The sequence below is a fragment of the Salvelinus fontinalis genome, chromosome 11 (assembly GCF_029448725.1).
Source record: "Salvelinus fontinalis isolate EN_2023a chromosome 11, ASM2944872v1, whole genome shotgun sequence".
NCBI classification, from domain to species: Eukaryota; Metazoa; Chordata; class Actinopteri; order Salmoniformes; family Salmonidae; genus Salvelinus; species Salvelinus fontinalis.
The window spans coordinates 16,475,817-16,497,689 of NC_074675.1; the positions used below are offsets into that span (position 1 = coordinate 16,475,817).

Here is a 21,873-nt window from a genome sequence, read left to right on the forward strand (position 1 = left end):
CTGGTCTCCAGTGCGTCTCCTCGGGCCGGCATACATGGCACCTGCCTTACGCATGGTTTCCCCGGTTCGCCTACACAGCCCGGTGCGGGTTATTCCACCTCCCCGTCCTGGGCGGGCGACCGGGAGCATTCAACCAGGTAAGGTTGGGCAGGCTCAATGCTCAAGAGAGCCAGTACGCCTGCACGGTCCGGTATTTCCGGCGCCACCTCCCCGCCCCAGCCTAGTACCTACAGTGCCTACACTACGCACTAGGCTACCAGTGCATTTCCAGAGCCCTGTTCCTCCTCCACGCACTCTCCCTATAGTGCGTGTATCCAGTTCAGTGCCTCCAGTTCCGGCCCCACGCACTAAGCCACCTGTGCGTCTCCTAAGTCCTGTACACACTGTCACTTCTCCCCGTACTAGTCCTGAGGTGCGTGCCCTCAGCCAGGTGCCACCAGTGCCGGTACCACGCACCAGGTATAGAGTACGCTTTGAGAGTTCAGTGTGCCCTGTCCCTGCTCCACGCACTAGTAGGAAGGTGCTTATCATTAGCCCGGTGCCTCCAGTTCCGGCACCACGCACCAGGTCTACAGTGCGCCGTATCCGGCCAGAGCCATCCGTCTCCCCAGCGCCATCTGAGCCATCCGTCTCCCCAGCGCCATCTGAGCCATCCGTCTCCCCAGCGCCATCTGAGCCATCCGTCTCCCCAGCGCCATTTGAGCAGCCAGAGCCGTCAGAGAGCCATGAGCAGCCAGAGCCGTCAGAGAGCCATGAGCAGCCAGAGCCGTCAGAGAGCCATGAGCAGCCAGAGCCGTCAGAGAGCCATGAGCAGCCAGAGCCGTCAGAGAGCCATGAGCGTCGAGAGCCGTCAGCCTGCCATGAGCGTCGAGAGCCGTCAGCCTGCCATGAGCGTCGAGAGCCGTCAGCCTGCCATGAGCGTCGAGAGCCGTCAGCCTGCCATGAGCGTCGAGAGCCGTCAGCCTGCCATGAGCGTAGAGAGCCGTCAGTCTGCCATGAGCGTCGAGAGCCGTCAGCCTGCATGGACCTGCCAGAGCCGTCCAAACAGGACCTGCCAGAGTCCTTCAGCCGGGATCTGCCCCTTGTCCCGGTGCTGCCCCTTGTCCCGGTGCTGCCCCTTGTCCCGGTGCTGCCCCTTGTCCCGGTGCTGCCCCTTGTCCCGGTGATGGTCCTTATCCTGGTGCTGCCCCTTGTTTTTGTGCTGCCCCTTGTCCCGGTGCTACCCCTTGTCCCGGTGCTGCCCCTTGTTCCGGTGCTAGCTGTTTATTTAGGGGAAGGTAATGTTTGGGTGGTCAGTGGAAGGGGTAGAAAGAAGAGGGGAGTGACTATGGTGGTGCGGGGACAGCGTCCTGAACCGGAACCACCACCGTGGTCAACTGCCCACCCGGACCCTCCCCTGGACTTTGTGCTGGTGCGCCCGGCGTTCGCACCTTGGGGGGGGGGTACTGTAACAGTCCTGACCTATTTATGTTAGTTTTTATGTGTTTATGGTCAGGGCATGTGTTTTGGGTGGGCAGTCTATGTTATCTGTTTCTATGTTGGTTTCGGTTTGCCTGGTATGGCTCTTGATTAGAGGCAGGTGGTTTGCATTTTCCTCTAATCAAGAGTCATATTTAGGTAGGGCATTCTCACTGTTTGTTTGTGGGTGATTGTCTCCTGTGATGTCTTCGTTATGTTAGATGTATTCACTTTTGGAGCTGTTTGGCTGTTCGTATGTTTCGATGTCCGTTCCTGTTCGTGAGTTTACGTTTGTCCATGTAAGTTTATGTTCAGGTTGTGTGTACGTCGTTTTCTTATTTTGTAGTTTGTTAAAGTGTTTTGTTTCGTGTCATCAGTTTTCGTTATAAATAAAGATGGCATATTTCCCTGACTCCGCATATTGGTCTGAAGATCCTTCTCTCCTCACCTCATCTGAGGATGAGGAAAGCGACAGCTCTTACACATAGGCAAGATGCAGTAGATGGTATAGAGTACAGTATATACATGAGATGAGTAATGTTGGGTATGTAAACATTATATAAAGTGGCATTGTTTAAAGTGGCTAGTGATACATTTATTACATGAATGTTTCATTATTAAAGTGGCTAGAGATGAGTCAGTATGTTGGCAGCAGCCACTCAATGTTAGTGATGGCTGTTTAACACTATGATGGCCTTGAGATAGAAGCTGTTTTTCAGTCTCTCGGTCCCAGCTTTGATGCACCTGTATTGACCTCGACTTCTGGATGATAGCAGGGTGAACAGGCAGTGGCTCGGGTGGTTGTTGTCCTTGATGATCTTTTTGGTCTTCCTGTGACATCGGGTGGTGTAGGTGTCCTGGGGGGCAGGTAGTTTGTAAGTTAACTCTTTATCCACATTATAGCAGGGGGTGTAAAGCCATAACACATATGTTTTTCCAGCAGCAGACTATGATCGATAATGTCAAAAGCTGCACTGAAGTCTAACAAGACAGCCTCCACAATCATTTTATCATCAATTTCTCTCAGCCAATCATCAGTCATTTGTGTAAGTGCTGTGCTTGTTGAGTGTCCTTCCCTATAAGCGTGCTGAAATTCTGTTGTCAATTTGTTTACTGTGAAATAGCATTGTATCTGGTCAAACACAATTTTTCCAGAAGTTTAGTAAGGGTTGGTAACAGGCTGATTGGTCGGCTACTTGAGCCAGTAAAGAGGGCTTTACTATTCTTGGATCGATTTACTTTTGCTTCCCTCCATGCCTGAGGGCACACTCTCTCTAGTAGGCTTAAATTAAAGATGGGCAAATAGGGGTGGCAATATCATCTGCAATTATCCTCAGTAATTTTCCACCCAGATTGTCAGACCCATCATTGTTGATAGACAACAATGTGTGTGTGTGTGTGTGTGTGTGTGTGTGAGAGAGCTCGTAGCGTAGTTGTGTGGAGGAGGTACACTACAGGCTCAGTGACAGAACACAGAACACTCCACACCTCCTTATCAGAAGCCTGGTTCCAACTGGAGCCGCTCCTGATATCTCTGCCTGTTCGTGTACATGATCATGTGTGAAAGAATGTGTGAGGGAGGTTTTTAGCTGGTTTCTAACTATTGAACGCTATGTTGCTCACCCTCCTCTCTTTCTCCTCACCTCTATCAGGCGGGGGGATGGAGGTAAGGACTTGACTTAGGATGACCCGGGTGGCGAGTAGCGGGGTGAAGGGTTGGTATCTGGGGGTGAGGAGTTGGGTTAGTAGTTTGGGGTTGGGTGACATCTTTGTGGGTCCCATGGAACATTTCCAAGACCTGGGGTCTGAGAGGAAGCTATCAAAGCTGAGGAGGTATCAGATGACCCCTACAGCCCCAGGGTTTATCTGGAGGTGCTACTGTGTGCGAACATCCCTACTGACATTACAGATAGTAAACACGACAGCCAGATCTACACCAGGTCTCCATTTGACTCAGCCTGTCAATGAAGCTCCCTTTCTGGGTTGAGACTCTTGAGGAGAGGCCACTCGCGAGCAGTCTCTGGACGTGTCTTGGGGAGAGGCCTGGACTAGGCTTCCCGCTGTGTGATGGATGGGATGGATATAGTTTTGTTATTTTTAGTATGACTTGGATGGGATGAAGCTGGAGAAAAAAGGGAAAGGGTGGAGGTTGGTGCGTGTGTGTTTGAAAGGTGGATATGCAGAATATAAATCCTCACGAACGGAGAGGAGACACAGCAAGGGGGTCAGGATGTGTGTGGTTTTGTGTGTGTGTGTGTGTAAGCAGTGTTGTGAGACACGCAGACACAGAAATGTTCTGTTTATTCACAGACTGGGAGCGGCACAGGAAGTGGCCAACGGGAGCTTCCCGGGGAAAAGAGAGGGGCGATCCCACGTTTCTATAGAAGGAAATGGAGCATGTGTGAGTGTACTTGACAGAGACCACTTCCAGTCTGGAGGCCCAAGGTAAGACTGGCTGAGCCACTGCGGCCCTGGGGGGAGATGACCGCAGAAGTATTTGGAACACGGTCATGTAGCGTCATTCATAGGAAGTCATGGTCACTATAGAAGACTATAGTCATACTTATAGTCATGATGTCATATCACCAGACTGTTTCAGCTTTAGCCATCTCTGGTTCACTATTAGTAGCTATGGAGCTTGCCAGGCTAGCTATCTGTGTGTTAGTGCCTCAGGAAAGGAATAGCAGTGGTGGTGAAGGAATGTCTGTCATCTCCTCTTTCTCTCCTCTCCCCTTCTTTCCTCTCCCCGTCTCTCCAGTTGACAGGTGCACAGCTCCTGTCAACTGTGTACACTACCCAACCACACACGAGGACAGACCAGCTCAAATCCCTTTAACTTTCTCACACACGTTCTCTCTTTTTTTTTCACTCTCTCCCTCTCACACATACACCACTTTAAACCATTGCTCACTCTGCTTCCCCCCCCGTCTCTCTCTTACATACTCTCCCTATTTTCCTCCCTCTCCTCCCCCTCTTCTCCCTGGCATTGATCTTCTCAGGTTTAATCTCCCATCTCCCCCTGCCTGTTGCCCGTTGCCCTACCCCATGCATTCCTCACCCATCACCTCCCACACACCTTATCAGAGATGGCCGGTCTGTGGTTTTAACCCATCAGCCTGCAAATCATGTGGAAGCTCAGACAGGGACAGTAGAGTCCGTGGAGGATGAGAGGTCAGAGGAATGGCTAGTGTAGGGCAGCACCTCAGTTAGGGGGTCTACTATGGATGGAGCTGTGGTGGTCCCAGTGTTAAGTAACACCCAGATCAATGGCCCTGAGCTGATAGTGAACAAACTGTCCTGTGTGGGATTGGAGATTATGTACACTTAATTGTAAGTTAAGGCTCACACACATCGCACAGAATGTGGATCTGGCGTTCGTTCAGCGCGCTGTGTTTTAGGGACCACCCTACTTTTTCACGGGATTCCAGATGTAAAATTGGTGCGCACTCTGTTCTCAAATTACATTACAAGTACTCTCGGCCAGCAAATGTTATTGGTGTATCTGAGCCCTTAGAGGGATAATAGGCTTTGTCTTATACCTCCCACACAAGATGTTCCTGCGACCTGAAGGTGTGTGTGTGTGTGTGTGTGTGTGTGTGTGTGTGTGTGTGTGTGTGTGTGTGTGTGTGTGTGTGTGTGTGTGTGTGTGTGTGTGTGTGTCTAAAAGGGCCAGGCACCACTGCGTCTCCCTGGTATCTCCGTGCCTTGCTCCAGCTCCAATTCTCACTCTAATTGAACGTTCTCCGCTGCTGGAATGTTGTCTATGGAATTCTGCAGTAGTCTATTATCTGGCCAGAGCGCCATCACGCTTCACGCTAATACCACTCTGCCTGAATACCATCCTATAGATACCATTCTATAGATACCATCCCATAGATACCATCCTATAGATACCATCCCATAGACACCATCCTATAGATACCATCCTATAGATACCATCCTATAGATACCATCCTATAGATACCATCCCATAGAAACAATCCCATAGATACCATCCTATAGATACCATCCTATAGATACCATCCCATAGATACCATCCCATAGATACCATCCCATAGATACCATCCCATAGATACCATCCTATAGATACCATCCCATAGAAATCATCCCATAGATACCATCCCATAGATACCATCCCATAGATACCATCCTATAGATACCATCCCATAGATACCATCCTATAGATAAAATCCCATAGATACCATCCTATAGATACCATCCTATAGATACCATCCTATAGATACCATCCTATAGATACCATCCTATAGATACCATCCTGTAGATACCATCCTGTAGATGCCATCCTGTAGATACCATCCTGTAGATGCCATCCTATAGATACCATCCTATAGATGCCATCCTATAGATACCATCCTATAGATGCCATCCTATAGATGCCATCCTATAGATGCCATCCCATAGATGCCATTCTATAGATACCATCCCATAGATACCATCCTATAGATACCATCCCATAGACACCATCCTATAGATACCATCCCATAGATACCATCCCATAGACACCATCCTATAGATACCATCCTATAGATACCATCCCATAGATACCATCCCATAGATACCATCCTATAGATACCATCCCATAGAAATCATCCCATAGATACCATCCCATAGATAAAATCCCATAGATACCATCCTATAGATACCATCCTATAGATGCCATCCTATAGATACCATCCTATAGATACCATCCTATAGATACCATCCCATAGATACCATCCCATAGATACCATCCCATAGATACCATTCTATAGATACCATCCCATAGATACCATCCCATAGATACCATCCCATAGATACCATCCTATAGATACCATCCCATAGATACCATCCTATAGATACCATCCTATAGATACCATCCCATAGATACCATCCCATAGATACCATCCTATAGATACCATCCCATAGATACCATCCCGTAGATACCATCCCGTAGATACCATCCCGTAGATACCATCCCGTAGATACCATCCTGTAGATACCATCCTGTAGATACCATCCCGTAGATGCCATCCCGTAGATACCATCCTGTAGATGCCATCCTATAGATACCATCCTATAGATACCATCCTATAGATACCATCCCATAGATACCATCCTATAGATACCATCCTATAGATACCATCCTATAGATACCATCCTATAGATACCATCCCATAGATACCATCCCATAGATACCATCCCATAGACACCATCCCATAGACACCATCCCATAGACACCATCCTATAGATACCATCCCATAGATACCATCCCATAGACACCATCCTATAGATACCATCCCATAGATACCATCCTATAGATACCATCCCATAGATACCATCCTATAGATACCATCCTATAGATACCATCCCATAGATACCATCCTATAGATACCATCCTGTAGATACCATCCTGTAGATACCATCCTGTAGATACCATCCTGTAGATACCATCCTGTAGATACCATCCTATAGATACCATCCTGTAGATGCCATCCTATAGATACCATCCTATAGATACCATCCTGTAGATACCATCCCGTAGATGCCATCCTGTAGATACCATCCTGTAGATACCATCCTATAGATACCATCCCATAGATACAATCCCATAGATGCCATCCTATAGATACCATCCCATAGATACCATCCTATAGATACCATCCCATAGATACCATCCCATAGATACCATCCTATAGATACCATCCCATAGATACCATCCCATAGATGCCATCCTATAGATACCATCCCATAGATACCATCCCATAGATACCATCCTATAGATACCATCCTGTAGATACCATCCTATAGATACCATCCTATAGATACCATCCTGTAGATACCATCCTATAGATACCATCCTGTAGATACCATCCCATAGATACCATCCCATAGATACCATCCTATAGATACCATCCCATAGATACCATCCTGTAGATACCATCCTATAGATACCATCCCATAGATACCATCCTATAGATACCATCCCATAGATACCATCCTGTAGATACCATCCCATAGATGCCATCCTATAGATACCATCCTGTAGATACCATCCTGTAGATACCATCCCATAGATGCCATCCTATAGATACCATCCTGTAGATGCCATCCTATAGATACCATCCTGTAGATACCATCCTATAGATACCATCCCATAGATACCCATAGGCATGTCTGGAGTCACTGTTACCACACTCCGCAGGCCAGCCATATCTGCTGTTTCTTCTGACCCTGATTAATGGCTGTTATGGGTAACCACAAGATGAGAGATTTCTATGATACATCTCCTTTTATTAGGCTTTGACCCAAGTGTGGGTTGCAAGTGTTCAAGTGCCTTAAACACGCTGACATTTAGAAGATCTTGAATGAGAGCTGTGCTATGCTGTACAGCATGGAAAGGAAGATTTTCGCTTCTGTTCTAATCTATTTGAAAAGTCCAAAACTGTCAAAATTGCTCTCCTTCGTTGCTTTCTCAGAAACTGATTTTAACAGAAAGAGTCAGACCCCCTCTTGCTGACACCTGAATTATCCCACATGTTCTATTATTATTCAACACAGCGCCACACTATTTCTATAGACACCCAATCTACCTGTCTGTCTTTGCAGACAGATACACGTGTTTTTGCGTACTTTTGAGTGGTCTACATTCAGAGTATTTGCACAAATGATTATCCAACGCATCAAATAATCCAATTTATCTTGTATCCGTTCCATCTTCATCATATCAGACCGTTATGGATCATGACTGTTGTGACTAACTTGGTGGGTCACACAGGACAATTCCCTCCCTTTACTGGACACAATCTGCTTGGTGGCTGGGTATAGTAGACCTATAATTGCACAATCCTAGAATGAGGGTTGGGTAGTCTTTGGCTGGAACTTGACTGTGAAGCTGACCTTTTTCCATTAATACCATTTCATCAATAAGATGCAGTATAAAGAGGGAAGTGATTCGTCTGCAGCATCACCTGAGGAGGCAGATGCTGGCTAACCAAGGAGTGGTAAAGGACTCATGTTAAAAAAGTTGAGTAAGCCTTTACACTTTAATTTGATATTGTGTTTCATTGTCATTTTATTGAATATTGGGTGCAGGATTTTTAAAATTAAATATATATATAGGTGGAGTTTAAATATATATATATATATATATATAGGTGTAGTTTCAATTAAATATATATAGGTGTAGTTTCAATTAAATATATATAGGTGTAGACACTTCTGTACAATGATATCCCACACAACCAGGTGTACACTGACTGGGGACCAAGACAGAGATATGAGGTGTTACTGTGAGACAGAACTGTTCATGTACGGGGGCTGGTTGCACCAGTTACACATTTTTAAAAAGTTGGTCTTACATTTTTAATCGGACGTAGAGTAACGACCAGGCACAAGCCTAACTGTTGCAACAAGCCCTGTGGTGGGTAGAGCAGTTAATGAATGAAAATGATCCTTTCCCCTGGCTTTATAAAGAATTGTCACACACTAGCTACCTGTCTTTACCGCTCTTTGATTGTATCTCTCTCTCTCTCTCTCTCTCTCTCTCTTTCTCTCTCTGATAGTTGTTCTCTCTTTCCTAATGGATGTGCCGGAGCACAGCGACTTTATCAACGTTGGTAAGGATGAAACTGCCATTGGGAAACACCAGTCTCTAGATCCCAAAAAGGTGAATATCTGCATTCTGTTATTATCCTCAGCTTGAACAATATTCTATTCAACGGCATAAATAAGGGGGTAGGGAGAAAAGGGTGGGAGACTTGATGGATGGACATAATTCCTTTTAGTCAAAATGGTCATGGAAAAGCAAATCATATTTGACACATTTACCACAATGTAACCCTGTGTAGCAGCTGACTACATTGCTGTGTGTCTGTCTGTATGCCTGTATGCCCGTCATTGACGTTGTTTGTGTGTGTGTCTTGTTACGTACCTCTCTCTGGATGGGAACAGTCTGAACACAGCTGATCTGGTCCGTTTGGGGAAAGGCCTGTTCAACATCAAGGTATGATGTAAAGAAGACTATGCTTCATCATAGTCCAATCAGACCGTTATCAGCCGTGCTGGCGGACTGGTGTCGGTTAACATTTGAACTCCTCTGTTTTGCCACCCAGCTGACCTGCGAGGCTGAAGGGAAAGTCAATGAAGCCAGAGAAGTGATAGAAACCATCATAAAAGAAAACCGAGGTATGTATAGATAGAATATATAGCTATAGATTAATAGAATATATAGCTATAGATTAATAGAATATATAGCTATAGATTAATAGAATATATAGCTATAGATTAATAGAATATATAGCTATAGATTAATAGAATACATAGCTATAGATTAATAGAATACATAGCTATAGATTAATAGAATACATAGCTATAGATTAATAGAATACATAGCTATAGATTAATAGAATACATAGCTATAGATTAATAGAATATATAGCTATAGATTAATAGAATATATAGCTATAGATTAATAGAATATATAGCTATAGATTAATAGAATACATAGCTATAGATTAATAGAATACATAGCTATAGATTAATAGAATATATAGCTATAGATTAATAGAATACATAGCTATAGATTAATAGAATACATAGCTTTAGATGAATATAATATATAGCTATAGATTAATAGAATATATAGCTATAGATTAATAGAATACATAGCTATAGATTAATAGAATACATAGCTATAGATTAATAGAATACATAGCTATAGATAAATAGAATATATAGCTATAGATTAATGAATGTGTGATTCTACATGTGTTTATATGTCTCTTCTGTATATCTGTGTGTTTTTCCCTGTGGTTGTCTATGGTGTCAACACAGGGTTTGGGAAATTTGCCCATACGCTCATCCCGAAGGATAAGCTCATGTAAGTTGTCTATTATCTAGCTGGAAAGAACTAGTCTTTTTCCATCTGAATAAATATTGTGCGCTAGATCTGTTTGTCAACCGCTAACTGTCAGAATCATTTATTGACAGTGTGTGTGTATGTGTGGGTTTTTTGTCTTCAGGGAACTACAGGCCAATCTGATTCGTTCTCACAGTGCTGGTGGGTTACCATGCTTATAGAAACCGAGTATATGTCATTATGATACCTTTATTTCCAAGGGACAGATCAGGCCTGTCCTTGACCAAATTGCACCCCTGGTGTTCATATTGAAATACTTTTTGGTGTGTGTGTGTTCGTGTGTGTGTGTGCAGGAGTGGGCCCCCCATTGAGTGTAGAGAGGACCCGTATGCTACTGGCTCTGAGGATCAATGTTCTGGCCAAAGGGTACAGTGGCGTCTCCATGGAAACGGTCCAGGCTATGGTCAAAGCCTTCAATGGTGAACCCAGTCCACAATAACATGAATAGAATAGCATTTGTGTGTGCGCGTACGTGTTAATTCAAACATTTAAAAATATATATGTATATATGTGTGTGTGTGACAGATCTTTCCCTCTACTCCCCCTGCCTGTTGCGGGTGCCAGAGAAGGGGACGGTAGGGGCTACTGGAGACCTGGCCCCCCTGGCCCACCTCACCCTGGGCCTTATGGGAGAGGGCAGGATGTGGTCGCCTCAACGTGGCTGGGACCACGCCAAAACAGTTGGGTTACCCACAATACCTCTCTCTCTCAACCCAAAGACACATCTCAGATTACCAACATGGTTTTGTTAGATGAATGACTGAGATAAAATGTATACATTTAGGCCCCTAACTCGTTTCCTTCGTCTTTCTTTCTCCTCTCCTTTATTCTTTCTTTCCTCCTTTTCCAGGTACTGGTGTCATGGAGTCACACCTTTGGTACTGAAGCCTAAAGAGGTACAGTGTTGTAGCAGTAGGAACTCTCTTGTTTTTACTATGTGTTACTTTTTCTATCAGGCATTGATTAAGTAGTCTTGTATACTGCTTATTGATAACTGAGTTAGATGATATCATATCTGGGATATAATCGCAGTAGATAGTGATGTCTTTGAGGATCAAGTAAGGAAGTAAGTGTTTCATCGTACAGGGCATCGGTCTGATCAACGAAACTCAGATGAGGTCATCTCTGGAGGCGGAGGCAGTGGAACGAGCTGTGGGCGTGGCCAGGCAGGCTGACATCATCGCTGCCCTCAGCCTGGAGGCCCTGAGGGGCACCACCAAGGCCTTCCACAGCGGTCAGACACACACACACACACACACAGTGAATTGTTGGAGCTTTGATGCTATAAGAAGTTACCCGTTCCATTCCATTGTGAACTGGTTTGTTCTGCCCTTCCAGACATTTATGCAGTGAGGCCACACCTTGGTCAGATAGAGGTGGTTCTGAGACTCCGCTCTCTACTCCACTCTGACGTCTTCCCCTCCCAGATCTCTGGTAAAGTCAGGCAGGCGAAACACACACACACAAACAGAAACACACACACTCAATTCTTGTCCTTCTTAACGTTTTGTGTCCAAATGAAGATGTTTACTTTGGTGGAAACCTTAACAGTGCTGTTTTGTCGTTTCCTGTCTCTGACTTCCTTTGTTGTGTTTTCCTGTAGAATCATAGGACATGTGACCGTGTCCAAGATGCATACACCCTCCGCTGTATCCCACAGGTAGAATGTGTGCGTATGTGTGTGTGTGTGTGTGTGTGTGTGTTACAACTCTTTGTACCCCTGCAGTGAACTAACCCTAGTACCAGTGTTGATTTGTGTCTCTCTCCTCTCTTGTAGGTTCATGGGGTAGCTAACGACACCATAGCCTTTGTTAAGATCATCCTCTCCACTGAGCTCAACAGTGCCACTGACAACCCTGTATCCTCCCACTGAGTTACATTGTTATATTTACTTGAATACGTCATGTCTTTCTTTGATCTCCTTTTAGACCCCAACTGTGATTATATAAGTTCACCACAAGGGGGAGCCCTTGGACAAGCCCACATGGGCTTTGGTTTCCTGTATACAGTTAATATTAGAGACTCATAATGTTGTCCCAAATATGAAACCTTAACTCTCCTCCAGCTGGTTTTTGCAGAGCGAGGTGAGACTATCTCTGGGGGTAATTTCCATGGAGAATACCCAGCCAAGGTAGTCACAGACAAATAGATTCACTCCATACAATAAACTCCTCGGTTCCTTCAGTACTGTTCCCCCTCTTTCCTAGACTGGTTATAGATATGCTTGTACTGCCTTACCAATGATCACAGGAGTTAACAAGGCAACACAAACTGATCTGGGACAAGGCTAACCCTCTCTCCCCCCAGGCTCTAGACTACCTGGCCATCGGGGTCCATGAGCTGGCCAGTATGAGTGAGAGGAGGACAGAGAGGCTGGTCAACCCCTCCCTCAGTGAGCTGCCTGCCTTCCTGGTCCAAGACGGAGCCCTCAACTCTGGCTTCATGATTGCACACTGCACTGCTGCCGCCCTTGGTAGGTGTGTGTGTGTGTTTGTTCAAACAGAAAACATTAGTGTGTGTTTGTGTCTCTGCTCCTCTGCAGTATCTGAGAGCAAGGCATTGTGCCACCAGTCCTCCGTGGACTCCCTGTCCACCAGCGCAGTTACTGAAGACCACGTCTCCATGGGGGGCTGGGCCGCTAGGAAGGCCCTGAGAGTGGTGGAACACGTAGAGCAAGGTAACTCATACAGTACAGTCACATGGCATTAGTGTGTGATGTGCTCGTCCCATCAAATATCATGCATACAGAATTAACCCTGGGAAGAAAAAGGCATCACTGCTTTTTTTATTTTTTGGGGGCCATAGAGCTGCTCGCTGCTCACTGCCTGTCAAGCCCTGGAGTTTCTCCGCCCGCTCAAGTCCACTACCCCTCTGGAGAAAGTCCATGAGCTAGTGCGTTCTGTTGTCAGGTGAGAATGTGGAGCTCCGATTCGAGTACTGCCCAATGTTGTTGTTCTGGAAAGGTGTGGGGGGAGTTCTACAGCACATCCGTTTATTCTTGTTTCCCATCAGGCCTTGGGATCATGACTGTCAAATGAGTCCTGACATTGAGACTGCTCACACGCTCCTCAGGGAGGAAAAGGCAAAAGACTCACCCCATCTCAGTATTAGATTCATCATTCCAGCTAATTGATAACGAGGCTGATAGAAATGAACTTCTCTGTTTGTTTCTCACCCGTGGCCTTCTCTAGGTGTGGGAGGCGGTTCGGCCATACATGGACCAATACTGAGAAAGGCTCGGACTGAAACCACTCCCACTGGATGACTAGGATATTTTTATAAAAATGACTCAAGTATTTCTTACTTCTACTGTATGATTCCAAATGCAGGATTCAAGTTTATTAGAGGTTATTAGAGATATACAGTGCAAACAAGAAATTAGCTTAAAAAACAAACATATTGCTTATATTATCTCAGGATAATCCTCTGAAATGTACTGTAACTCCCAGATATGAATCATACCTTGTTATGATCCTGGAGAGATGTTCTTATATCTAACAAGGCTGGTGGACCCAAACAACCACAACCAGTAATTACATTACAGTGAAATATTCTCCCTGGTATATGACAACAGACTATGATTATTCTACATTTACTAAATATACTAGTCATTTAGTTCAGTTTAGAACTCAGTCTGTGTGATTGACAGGAGAGATGATCAGAGGGACAGAGTTTTCACCTTTCTCATTGCCAGGGCCAAGGAATGGATAGAGTTTCTCAGTGAAGGTGTAGCCAGTGAAAGAGTAGATATGAGACCTGGCCTCCACATCATAAAAGGAGACCTGACCCTCCTCATAATCCACAAACACCCCCACCTTCTGGGGCTTTTTTCTCGGATATAAGGGGACACGGGGGAAGGTACAGGCTGAGTACTTACACTCGTCCCTCAGGACCACAGCCCAGAATCCATTAAACTGGCTCTTTGTGATCTTCCCCTTCCTGTTGATGGACTCTCTGGCCACTCCTAAAGTCCATAGAGTTTTCACCTGAACATTCACCTCATAGTAAAATCTCCCAGAGGAGAAACCCTCCTTTCCTAGGACATTTAAAGCTCTGTCAAACCTCTTTGGATTATAAGGTTTATTAAGCCGTGTGCCTCCATGTTTCACCTGTTTCCCATCCTCAGACATGATGAGAGAGGCATGTGCTGTATCAGGGTCCAGAGTCACATTCACTGCATACTGCTGAATCCTCTTCAACTCAGCATCACACAACTTCTTCACTTCACTCATAATGGTCTCCTCCAGTTGAGACACAGCTCTCCTCACAGTCCCCACACACAGATCACTGTGAACACTGATCTCAGACCAGTCTCTGGTGTCTGGAGGGGTGCAGAGGGATGGAAAGCTCTGGAGGAGGTGGAGGTGGTCCTCAGTGTGTGAGAGCTGCTCCACCTCAGTGCTTCTCCTCTTTAGCTCAGTGATTTCCTGCTCCAGCTCTTTAATGAGTCCTTCAGCCTGCCTCTCTGCTGTTTTCTGCTTCTCCTCAATCACCTCAATGAGCTCAGCCTGGCTTCTCTCCATGGAGCGCACCAGAGCAGTGAAAACCTGTACACTGTCTGATATCTCTCTCTCTGCCCCTCTCTTGCTGAGATCTACTGAGTGTTTGATCTCCTGAACCTTCTGCAGTCTCTCCTGGATCATCTGCTGCACTTCTGCCTCAGTCTTCCCCAACTGAACCTTCTTCTCTTCATACTCTTCCTCTAGAGGGACAGTGTCATGAGTCATGTGGTCTGCTTTCAAGCACAAGACACAAAGAAACATCTGGTCACTCCTACAGAACAGCTCTAGAGGTCTGTCGTGCTTCTTACACATCCTGTCTTCCAGGTTCTCCACAGGGTTGATCAGCTTGTGTCTCTTTAAGGCTGCAACTCTCTGATGAGGCTCCAGATGAGTCTCACAGTAAGAGGCCTGACACACCAGGCAGGACTTCAGGGCCTTGAGCTTCATCCCAGTGCAGATGTCACAGGATAATTCTACTATCATGGCAGAGCATTGGTCCGGGCTGCTGGTAGCTTTCACTTCAACTGTCTGTCTGAACTGAGCAGCCATCTCAGAAATTAAAGTGTTGACGAACAGATATGGTCTCTTATCAAATATATTTTTACACATGGGACACTGGCACAGGACATTGCTGTCCCAGTACTTTGTGATACAGGCCTTGCAGAAGTTGTGTCCACATGGACTAGAGACCGGCTCAGTGAACACATCCAGACAAATAGAACACAGGAACTGCTCTTCAGACAGGAGACTGCTGGAGGTGGCCATATCTAGACAGAGACCAGAGGTGAAACCATAAACCATTTCCTGGAATCAGCCAGCTCTTGATAGATTCAGCTTTAGAGTTGTTAACATTGCCTTATGGGATGATAGTAAATTATATTGATACATTATGTTAAAACATAGATAAAAGTCATAACCAAAGTATAAAATGTTTAACATATGCACAGAACAAAAATATAAATGCAACATGCAACGATTTCAAAGATTTTACTGAGTTACAGTTCATATAAGGAAATAAGTCAATTTAAATAAATGCATTAGCCCCTAATCTATGGATTTCACGACTGGGAATACAGATATGCATCTGTTGGTCACAGGTAGGGGTGTGGATGAGATTCAGTATCTGGTGTGACCACCATTTGTCTCATGCAGCGTGACACATCTCCTTCGCATAGAGTTGGTCAGGCGGTTGATTATGGCCTGTGGAATGTTGTGCCACTCTTCAATGGCTGTGCACAGTTGCTGGATATTGTAGGGAACTGGAACACACTGTCATATACATTGATCCAGAGCATCCCAAACATGCTCAATTGATTTCTGGTGAGTATACAGGCCATGGAAGAACTGGGACATTTTCAGCTTCCAGGAATTGTGTACAGATCCTTATGACATGGGGCTGTGCATTATCATGCTGAAACATGAGTTAATGGCAGTTGATGAATGGCATAACAATGGGCCCCAGGATCTCGTCACGGTATCCCTGTGCATTCAAATTGCCATCGATAAAATACCATTGTTAGTTGTCCGTAGCTTATGCCTGCCCATAGCATAACCCCACCTCCACCATGGGGCACACTGTTCACAATGTTGACATCAGCAAACCACTCACCCACACGACGCCATACACGTGGTGTGTATGGCGTCATATGGAACATCTGTAAAATATTTCAGCTCATGAAAATGGGGACTAACACTTTACGTGTTGCGTTTATATTTTTGTTCAGTGTAATTAAAAAGGAAATGTGAACGGTAAATAATGTTATGCTTATCTTCAATTTAATATTTCTTAATCTCTTCTCACCTGTACAGTATGTTTGTGGATAATTTCTCTGTCCTTGGTGTCAAAGGGTAGGAGAGTCAGCGTGTAGTCTGAACATGTAGCTATTTAGTAGAGTTCTGAAGTGCTCGAGAGTTTGGTCCCGTAAACAATATACTGTACGTCTCTCTACTTCGGTTTCAGTTCAACAAAGTGACGTTAGTAATGCTCCTCCCCACCAGATACTGCTGTGCGATTCTCTTCCTGAAACAGTTAACCCTTTACAAGGCTGAACTGTAACTGATTGTCATATTGATTAAAACAGTATTAATTGACGTCCCGTACCGGGAAGAAATTAAATCTACTTTCACCCCTGGTTATTAGTCGCTATGATACAATTGGTGTAATCATTCAGATGTGTGTAAAGAGGTCGATGACAACCAGAAGGTATTGGCTCATTTGGATTTTTATTCAAAGGATTTATGTCACATTAAAGCACATGGTACTAGTTTGTCCACGTAGAAAAGAGCTGACCAGGGCACCTCTCCTCATGGTTCAAAAAAGAGAGTGGGCAACAAATATAGAACTTCCCATTCCACCTCCCAAACCTGCATAAAACAATCAATGTACAAAAACAAACTAAGTGGTCCGAATAGCATTAAAAATCAAGTATCCAAAACCGGTTGAAAGCTGCACTCCAAACCTTGTGGCACCTCATAACTACGTACTACATTTAGAGAACAGACTTGCACATTTACATGACAGGGTTGTGTCAACCACCACATCCCTTCACACCCATAACAGCCCCCCTCCAAGACTTCCTGTCCATCTGACGATTGCCTTTGACCTTTTGACAGTGGGGTCATACGCTCAGCCTATGGTTAGCCTACGGTCGCCAGGCCTGTGTCTGTGCAGTCGATGGCCGCCGCGGTCAGAGCAGGCGCAAGGCCTCGTCATGAGAACTGGATCTGCTGGACGCCAGGAATCTACAGGAGCAGACAGAGGCAATGGAGAGAACGTTCATGGATCTGTCGTAATGGTCTCGTTCTGGTTCAAATGTCTGATGTCACTTACCTGTTGATATGAGGTGGTGTACACCATGACGTTCTGCTGTTGGCCGTCGGCTGTTATTATTCCGGCTGGCAGTTGATTCGCTGGAATGGAGGGAAGAGGACGTTACAAAACCGTCCACAGCACACGACTATATTATGCCATTTAGCAGACGATTTTATCCACAGCGACTTAGTAATGCATGCATACATTTTACATATGTATGCAGGCATGACTGTAAAGCCTCTACTTTAGTATGAGATGACAAAATTGAGAACAGTTCTGAACCACTTACTGAAGCTATCGTCTGTAAGCTCCTCCCCCAGGCCTTCTCCCACCGACACACCTGGGATTCCCTTCTCCCCCTTCATCGCCTAGGAAACAACACATTGTGAGAGATTAAATAACATGTGATGTGCGTTTGTTCATGGACACTTGGGATTTTATGAGAGAGACTAACTGTCAGAGCAGAAGAAGTGTGTTTAGTCGTACCTCTCTGAACTTCTGCAGGTAGAGTTTGAGGGGCTCCACGTACATGTCGAAGCCCAGGGTTGACATGGCAAATAGGATGTCCTCTCCGTTGATGGTCTTTCTTTTCTCCTGGTGGCAGCGCTCACTGGCCTCCGACGTGATAAAGCTGATGAACTCGCTCACACACTCCTGCACACACTCCTTGGCGTCTTTCGCTATCTGTGAGACACACACACAATTTAGGACAAAGGGGAATAGGATGAGGAGAACGTTTGTGGGTCGTATTCACTTGGCACCAAACAGGGGGGAAAAACAGACTGAAAGCTAAGCTAACAAGCTTGCTAACTTTGTAAGTGTGTGACATCGTCACGGATTGGTTCTCATTCCATTTTTATAACACTCAATTCGATACGGACAAAACAGTACTGATTTAACAAAGGCTGTTCGTTTGGGAATATGCCGAAGAATAAAGGTAAGGGAGGAAAGAATCTGCAACGAGGTAAAAATGAGAACAAATTAGAAAGAGAGCTGGTATTCAAAGAGGATAGCCAAGAATATGCACAGGTGATTAAGATGGACTAGCTGAACTTGTCCAATAAGAAACAAATGTTTTTTCTGTTACTAAACGTTTTACAATGGTGTGCATTTATGAATACGACAAGTCTTGCTCTCACACAGCCTACACACACACACACACACACACACCATGGTTACCTTCCCGGTCTGTGGGATGCCGTTCTTCATGATGCGTGCCACGTTAGCGATGGGGAGGTAGATGTCCTGCTCCCGGAAGTTCTCTTTCATGCCCCCGTCATCATGGTCGTTCAGACTCTCCTCTCCATCATCTTCATCACATGCATTATTATGTGGAAAACATGAATCATTAGGTACTGACACTGTTGCATTGAGATGTAGAGAAAGTGATAATGTAGTTGTGGCTGCTTTGCAGTGATGTATTGTTGTCTCTGCCTTCTTGCCCTTTGAGCAGTTGTCTGTGCCCAATAATGTTTGTACCATGTTGCGTTGCCACCTTGCTATGTTGTTGTCTTATGTCTCGCTTTGTGTACTGTTGTGATGTCTCGTTGTGATGTGTGTTTTGTCCTATCTTTTATTTAAATCCCAGCCCCGTCCCCGCTGCAGAAGCCCTTTTGCGTTTTGGTAGGCCGTCATTGTAAATAAGAATGTTTAAATCACTTGTCTAGCTAAATAAAAAATAATAATGACACTACAGTACATTTTGATTTGGGGCATATTCAATTCATAATACACCCACACTTGGTTCCCCAATTAGGCTTGAATTTATCAGCTGATGTCCCTTACCATCTTGAGACTGGAGTACATATCCTCCTGACATGTATTCTCCAGAGATGCCTAACGTTAGCTGGGAGGCGTCGGTGGTGGAACGGTCTTCTTCCATCTGGAACAAAGGACATGGTTTACTCAAATAGATGAATTGTTGGAAGGCACTTACTGTTGACTGGCTAGCTAACTAAACCGGGTCTAGTTTAGTTAGTTAGCCAAGTGTTCGCCAGGTTAGGCTGCTAGAAAACTGTTAGCTAGCATGTCTACCGAATTAGTTTAATTTCGCTGACCAAGTGAGTGGTTGTTTGCTAAATGGGAAGCTAGTAAGCTAACGTTAGCTAGCAAATGTTTCGTTCGAAATATAATTTCGACAAATGAAGCAATAGCTTTAGTTAGGTAGCAATTTGACCCTCACACATGTTGATTGACTAATCAACGACTATTGTTGCAACGAAACCACTCTTGATTCCTGGGTACAATTTCACGTTATATAGTAGCCACATTGGTTGTCTCGTTGCGAGACCTCTCTGCTCACAATGAAATTCCATATCGGAATTTCGGCCTGTTCTTTGTGTCGAAAACTGAGGCAGGGGGACATGGCATGACATGAAACTAATTAATCATTTTGACTACACTTCCTGCTCTGAAACTCCTAAACGCAACAAATACAAATTAGTCAGAGACGGACATTTCCATTCGAGCTAACGAGGAATTGGTTAACAATCATTGGCCGGAGCCAGGCACAAACCTGCAATGAAGCCCTGGTTGGTTACCTTCTCAAAACGGCCGTTGGTTGGACAGAAAATGGCTACAAAAGAACCAGTCCCAGCGCGGAGCTACGCGTCCTCCAAAAATGCATTGCACTACCTCCCCCGACCGCCAGGCGGCCGTTCTGTCAAAGTGTCACCCTCCACTAAATTACACCTAGTAAGCTATTCTACTACTCAAAAGCGACCCTCCCTTTCTCTGTGTGCATTTGTTACCATTTTATTGTTTTAAAGAAAAGCTTTGACTAATACAATGTAATGGTGATGTCATCATGCAGTATGTCCGTTATGGTTATATAAGAACAGGGTATTTTCATTACATAGCAGACCTAGTGCAAAATTGAATTGCATTTAACACACTTACTGATTGATTGAATATATTATTGTGTATTCACATTATTACAGTGTTATCACCACGAGTGAACATCAGCGCAGTACCTTTTGCGCATGCGTTTGTGTACTGTCCTACTGACAGTAATCCAAAATCGGCACACTCGCTGACCGTCGAGTCAGAAATTTCAGCGAACTATTTGGAAAAGTTGACCGCTATAACTTACTCCTTCCAGAATCATCTTGAAGGATAGAATATGCTTGATAGAACTTTCCAACAACACGTTCCGTTGGTGGGACTCATATTTTTTAAAACATTTATTTACGTGTGTTGGTAAATTCATATTGTATGCTTCTCTTTGGATCCTGTTTCTCTACGAAATCAGATTATTAAAAAAATGATGTTGACCCATCCAATATTATTTATTTATTGAAAATCAATAGTGTAATCAAAGATGGTAAAGAAATTCTGTGGTATGACGTTCACTCTGACTCATAAAGAAAACATGCAGCTCTGATTTTATCCACCAGGTGGCTACATTGCACCAACATAAATTGAAATGAGGCAGTGCTGAACTGTAAACTTCACGAGTCCCAGTCGAATTGATTAACATAATATCATAAACGGTACAATGGTCTTTAAAATTCCCTAACTTATATTTTTACACCCTTCAATATGTTTCACTCAGAGACCACATGCCGATCTAATTCGGACATAAAATGATGTTTTTCTGTAGCAATAGAAAAGATCCTATAACAATATCTGAAAGGTTGCAAAAATCTATGTGGGCACAACATAATTCTCGTTTCCACACTGCCTGCACCAACTTTGATAGAAACACCCATAGACTGAAATGTTAAATCCTTTTAAAGATTCATTTTTTTAAGAGGGCATAATGTCTTTCAAATTCAGAGTAAAACGAGGTGACACATTTTCTCAGGGGTTATTGGAGGAATTATACATGTGGTGTGCTAATAAGCAAATGCTTACAGTATGACTAGTATGCACCCTAATGCTCTCTGTCTCTGTACCTAGTATGGACCCTAATGCTCTGTCTCTGTACCTAGTATGGACCCTAATGCTCTGTCTCTGGACCTAGTATGGACCCTAATGCTCTCTGTCTCTGTACCTAGTATGGACCCTAATGCTCTGTCTCTGGACCTAGTATGGATCCTAATGCTCTGTCTCTGTACCTAGTATGAACCCTAATGCTCTGTCTCTGTACCTAGTATGGACCCTAATGCTCTCTGTCTCTGTACCTAGTATGGACCCTGGACCTAGTATGGACCCTAATGCTCTCTGTCTCTGGACCTAGTATG

General features: G+C 44.6%; 3 protein-coding genes across 6 annotated transcripts; 1 reads left to right on the plus strand and 2 right to left on the minus strand.

The window, feature by feature from the left end:
• The first annotated feature begins 9,037 nt into the window (after window positions 1-9,037).
• Window positions 9,038-13,706, plus strand: LOC129865175 (histidine ammonia-lyase-like). Its single transcript, XM_055937698.1, has 18 exons — window positions 9,038-9,120; window positions 9,382-9,460; window positions 9,570-9,640; window positions 10,268-10,336; window positions 10,479-10,516; window positions 10,669-10,794; window positions 10,901-11,060; window positions 11,226-11,271; window positions 11,462-11,609; window positions 11,714-11,814; window positions 11,979-12,035; window positions 12,153-12,233; window positions 12,441-12,506; window positions 12,683-12,848; window positions 12,918-13,069; window positions 13,181-13,284; window positions 13,388-13,457; window positions 13,567-13,706. Exons 1-18 carry the CDS (start codon window positions 9,038-9,040, stop codon window positions 13,603-13,605), a joined length of 1,656 nt encoding a protein of 551 aa, XP_055793673.1. The 3' UTR covers window positions 13,606-13,706.
• LOC129865174 (E3 ubiquitin-protein ligase TRIM39-like) lies at window positions 13,688-16,947 on the minus strand. The gene is made up of 2 exons (XM_055937697.1): window positions 16,679-16,947; window positions 13,688-15,644 (listed from the first exon to the last, which is right to left on the minus strand). Exon 2 carries the CDS (start codon window positions 15,640-15,642, stop codon window positions 14,005-14,007), a length of 1,638 nt encoding a protein of 545 aa, XP_055793672.1. The 5' UTR covers window positions 15,643-15,644; window positions 16,679-16,947; the 3' UTR covers window positions 13,688-14,004.
• A 134-nt stretch (window positions 16,948-17,081) lies between these two features.
• LOC129865176 (nuclear transcription factor Y subunit beta-like) lies at window positions 17,082-20,313 on the minus strand. Of its 4 annotated transcripts, none has more exons than XM_055937701.1 (7): window positions 20,205-20,313; window positions 19,475-19,571; window positions 18,869-18,999; window positions 18,176-18,373; window positions 17,979-18,057; window positions 17,708-17,787; window positions 17,082-17,619 (listed from the first exon to the last, which is right to left on the minus strand). In XM_055937701.1, the coding sequence occupies exons 2-7, from the start codon at window positions 19,569-19,571 to the stop codon at window positions 17,587-17,589; spliced, it is 618 nt and encodes a 205-aa protein (XP_055793676.1). In that variant the 5' UTR covers window positions 20,205-20,313; the 3' UTR covers window positions 17,082-17,586. The 4 variants fall into 4 exon arrangements, with proteins under 4 accessions (XP_055793676.1, XP_055793677.1, XP_055793674.1 ...); XM_055937702.1 differs by having other exon boundaries at window positions 20,230-20,299; XM_055937699.1 differs by lacking the exon at window positions 20,205-20,313 and adding an exon at window positions 19,992-20,188.
• Window positions 20,314-21,873: the final 1,560 nt, after the last annotated feature.

Excerpts from the sequence above, each read along its gene's own strand:
- LOC129865175 (XM_055937698.1), top strand. The coding sequence starts at position 9,038 with ATGGATGTGCCGGAGCACAGCGACTTTATCAACGTTGGTAAGGATGAA. Across the intron at positions 9,461-9,569 it reads AAGGCCTGTTCAACATCAAG|CTGACCTGCGAGGCTGAAGG; the intron begins GTATGATGTAAA and ends TTTGCCACCCAG. Across the intron at positions 12,507-12,682 it reads ATGGAGAATACCCAGCCAAG|GCTCTAGACTACCTGGCCAT; the intron begins GTAGTCACAGAC and ends CTCTCCCCCCAG.
- LOC129865174 (XM_055937697.1), bottom strand. The coding sequence starts at position 15,642 with ATGGCCACCTCCAGCAGTCTCCTGTCTGAAGAGCAGTTCCTGTGTTCT.
- LOC129865176 (XM_055937699.1), bottom strand. The coding sequence starts at position 20,054 with ATGTCCCCCTGCCTCAGTTTTCGACACAAAGAACAGGCCGAAATTCCG. Across the intron at positions 18,374-18,868 it reads GCATCCCACAGACCGGGAAG|ATAGCGAAAGACGCCAAGGA; the intron begins GTAACCATGGTG and ends TGTGTCTCACAG. Across the intron at positions 17,620-17,707 it reads ACACCACCTCATATCAACAG|ATTCCTGGCGTCCAGCAGAT; the intron begins GTAAGTGACATC and ends CTGCTCCTGTAG.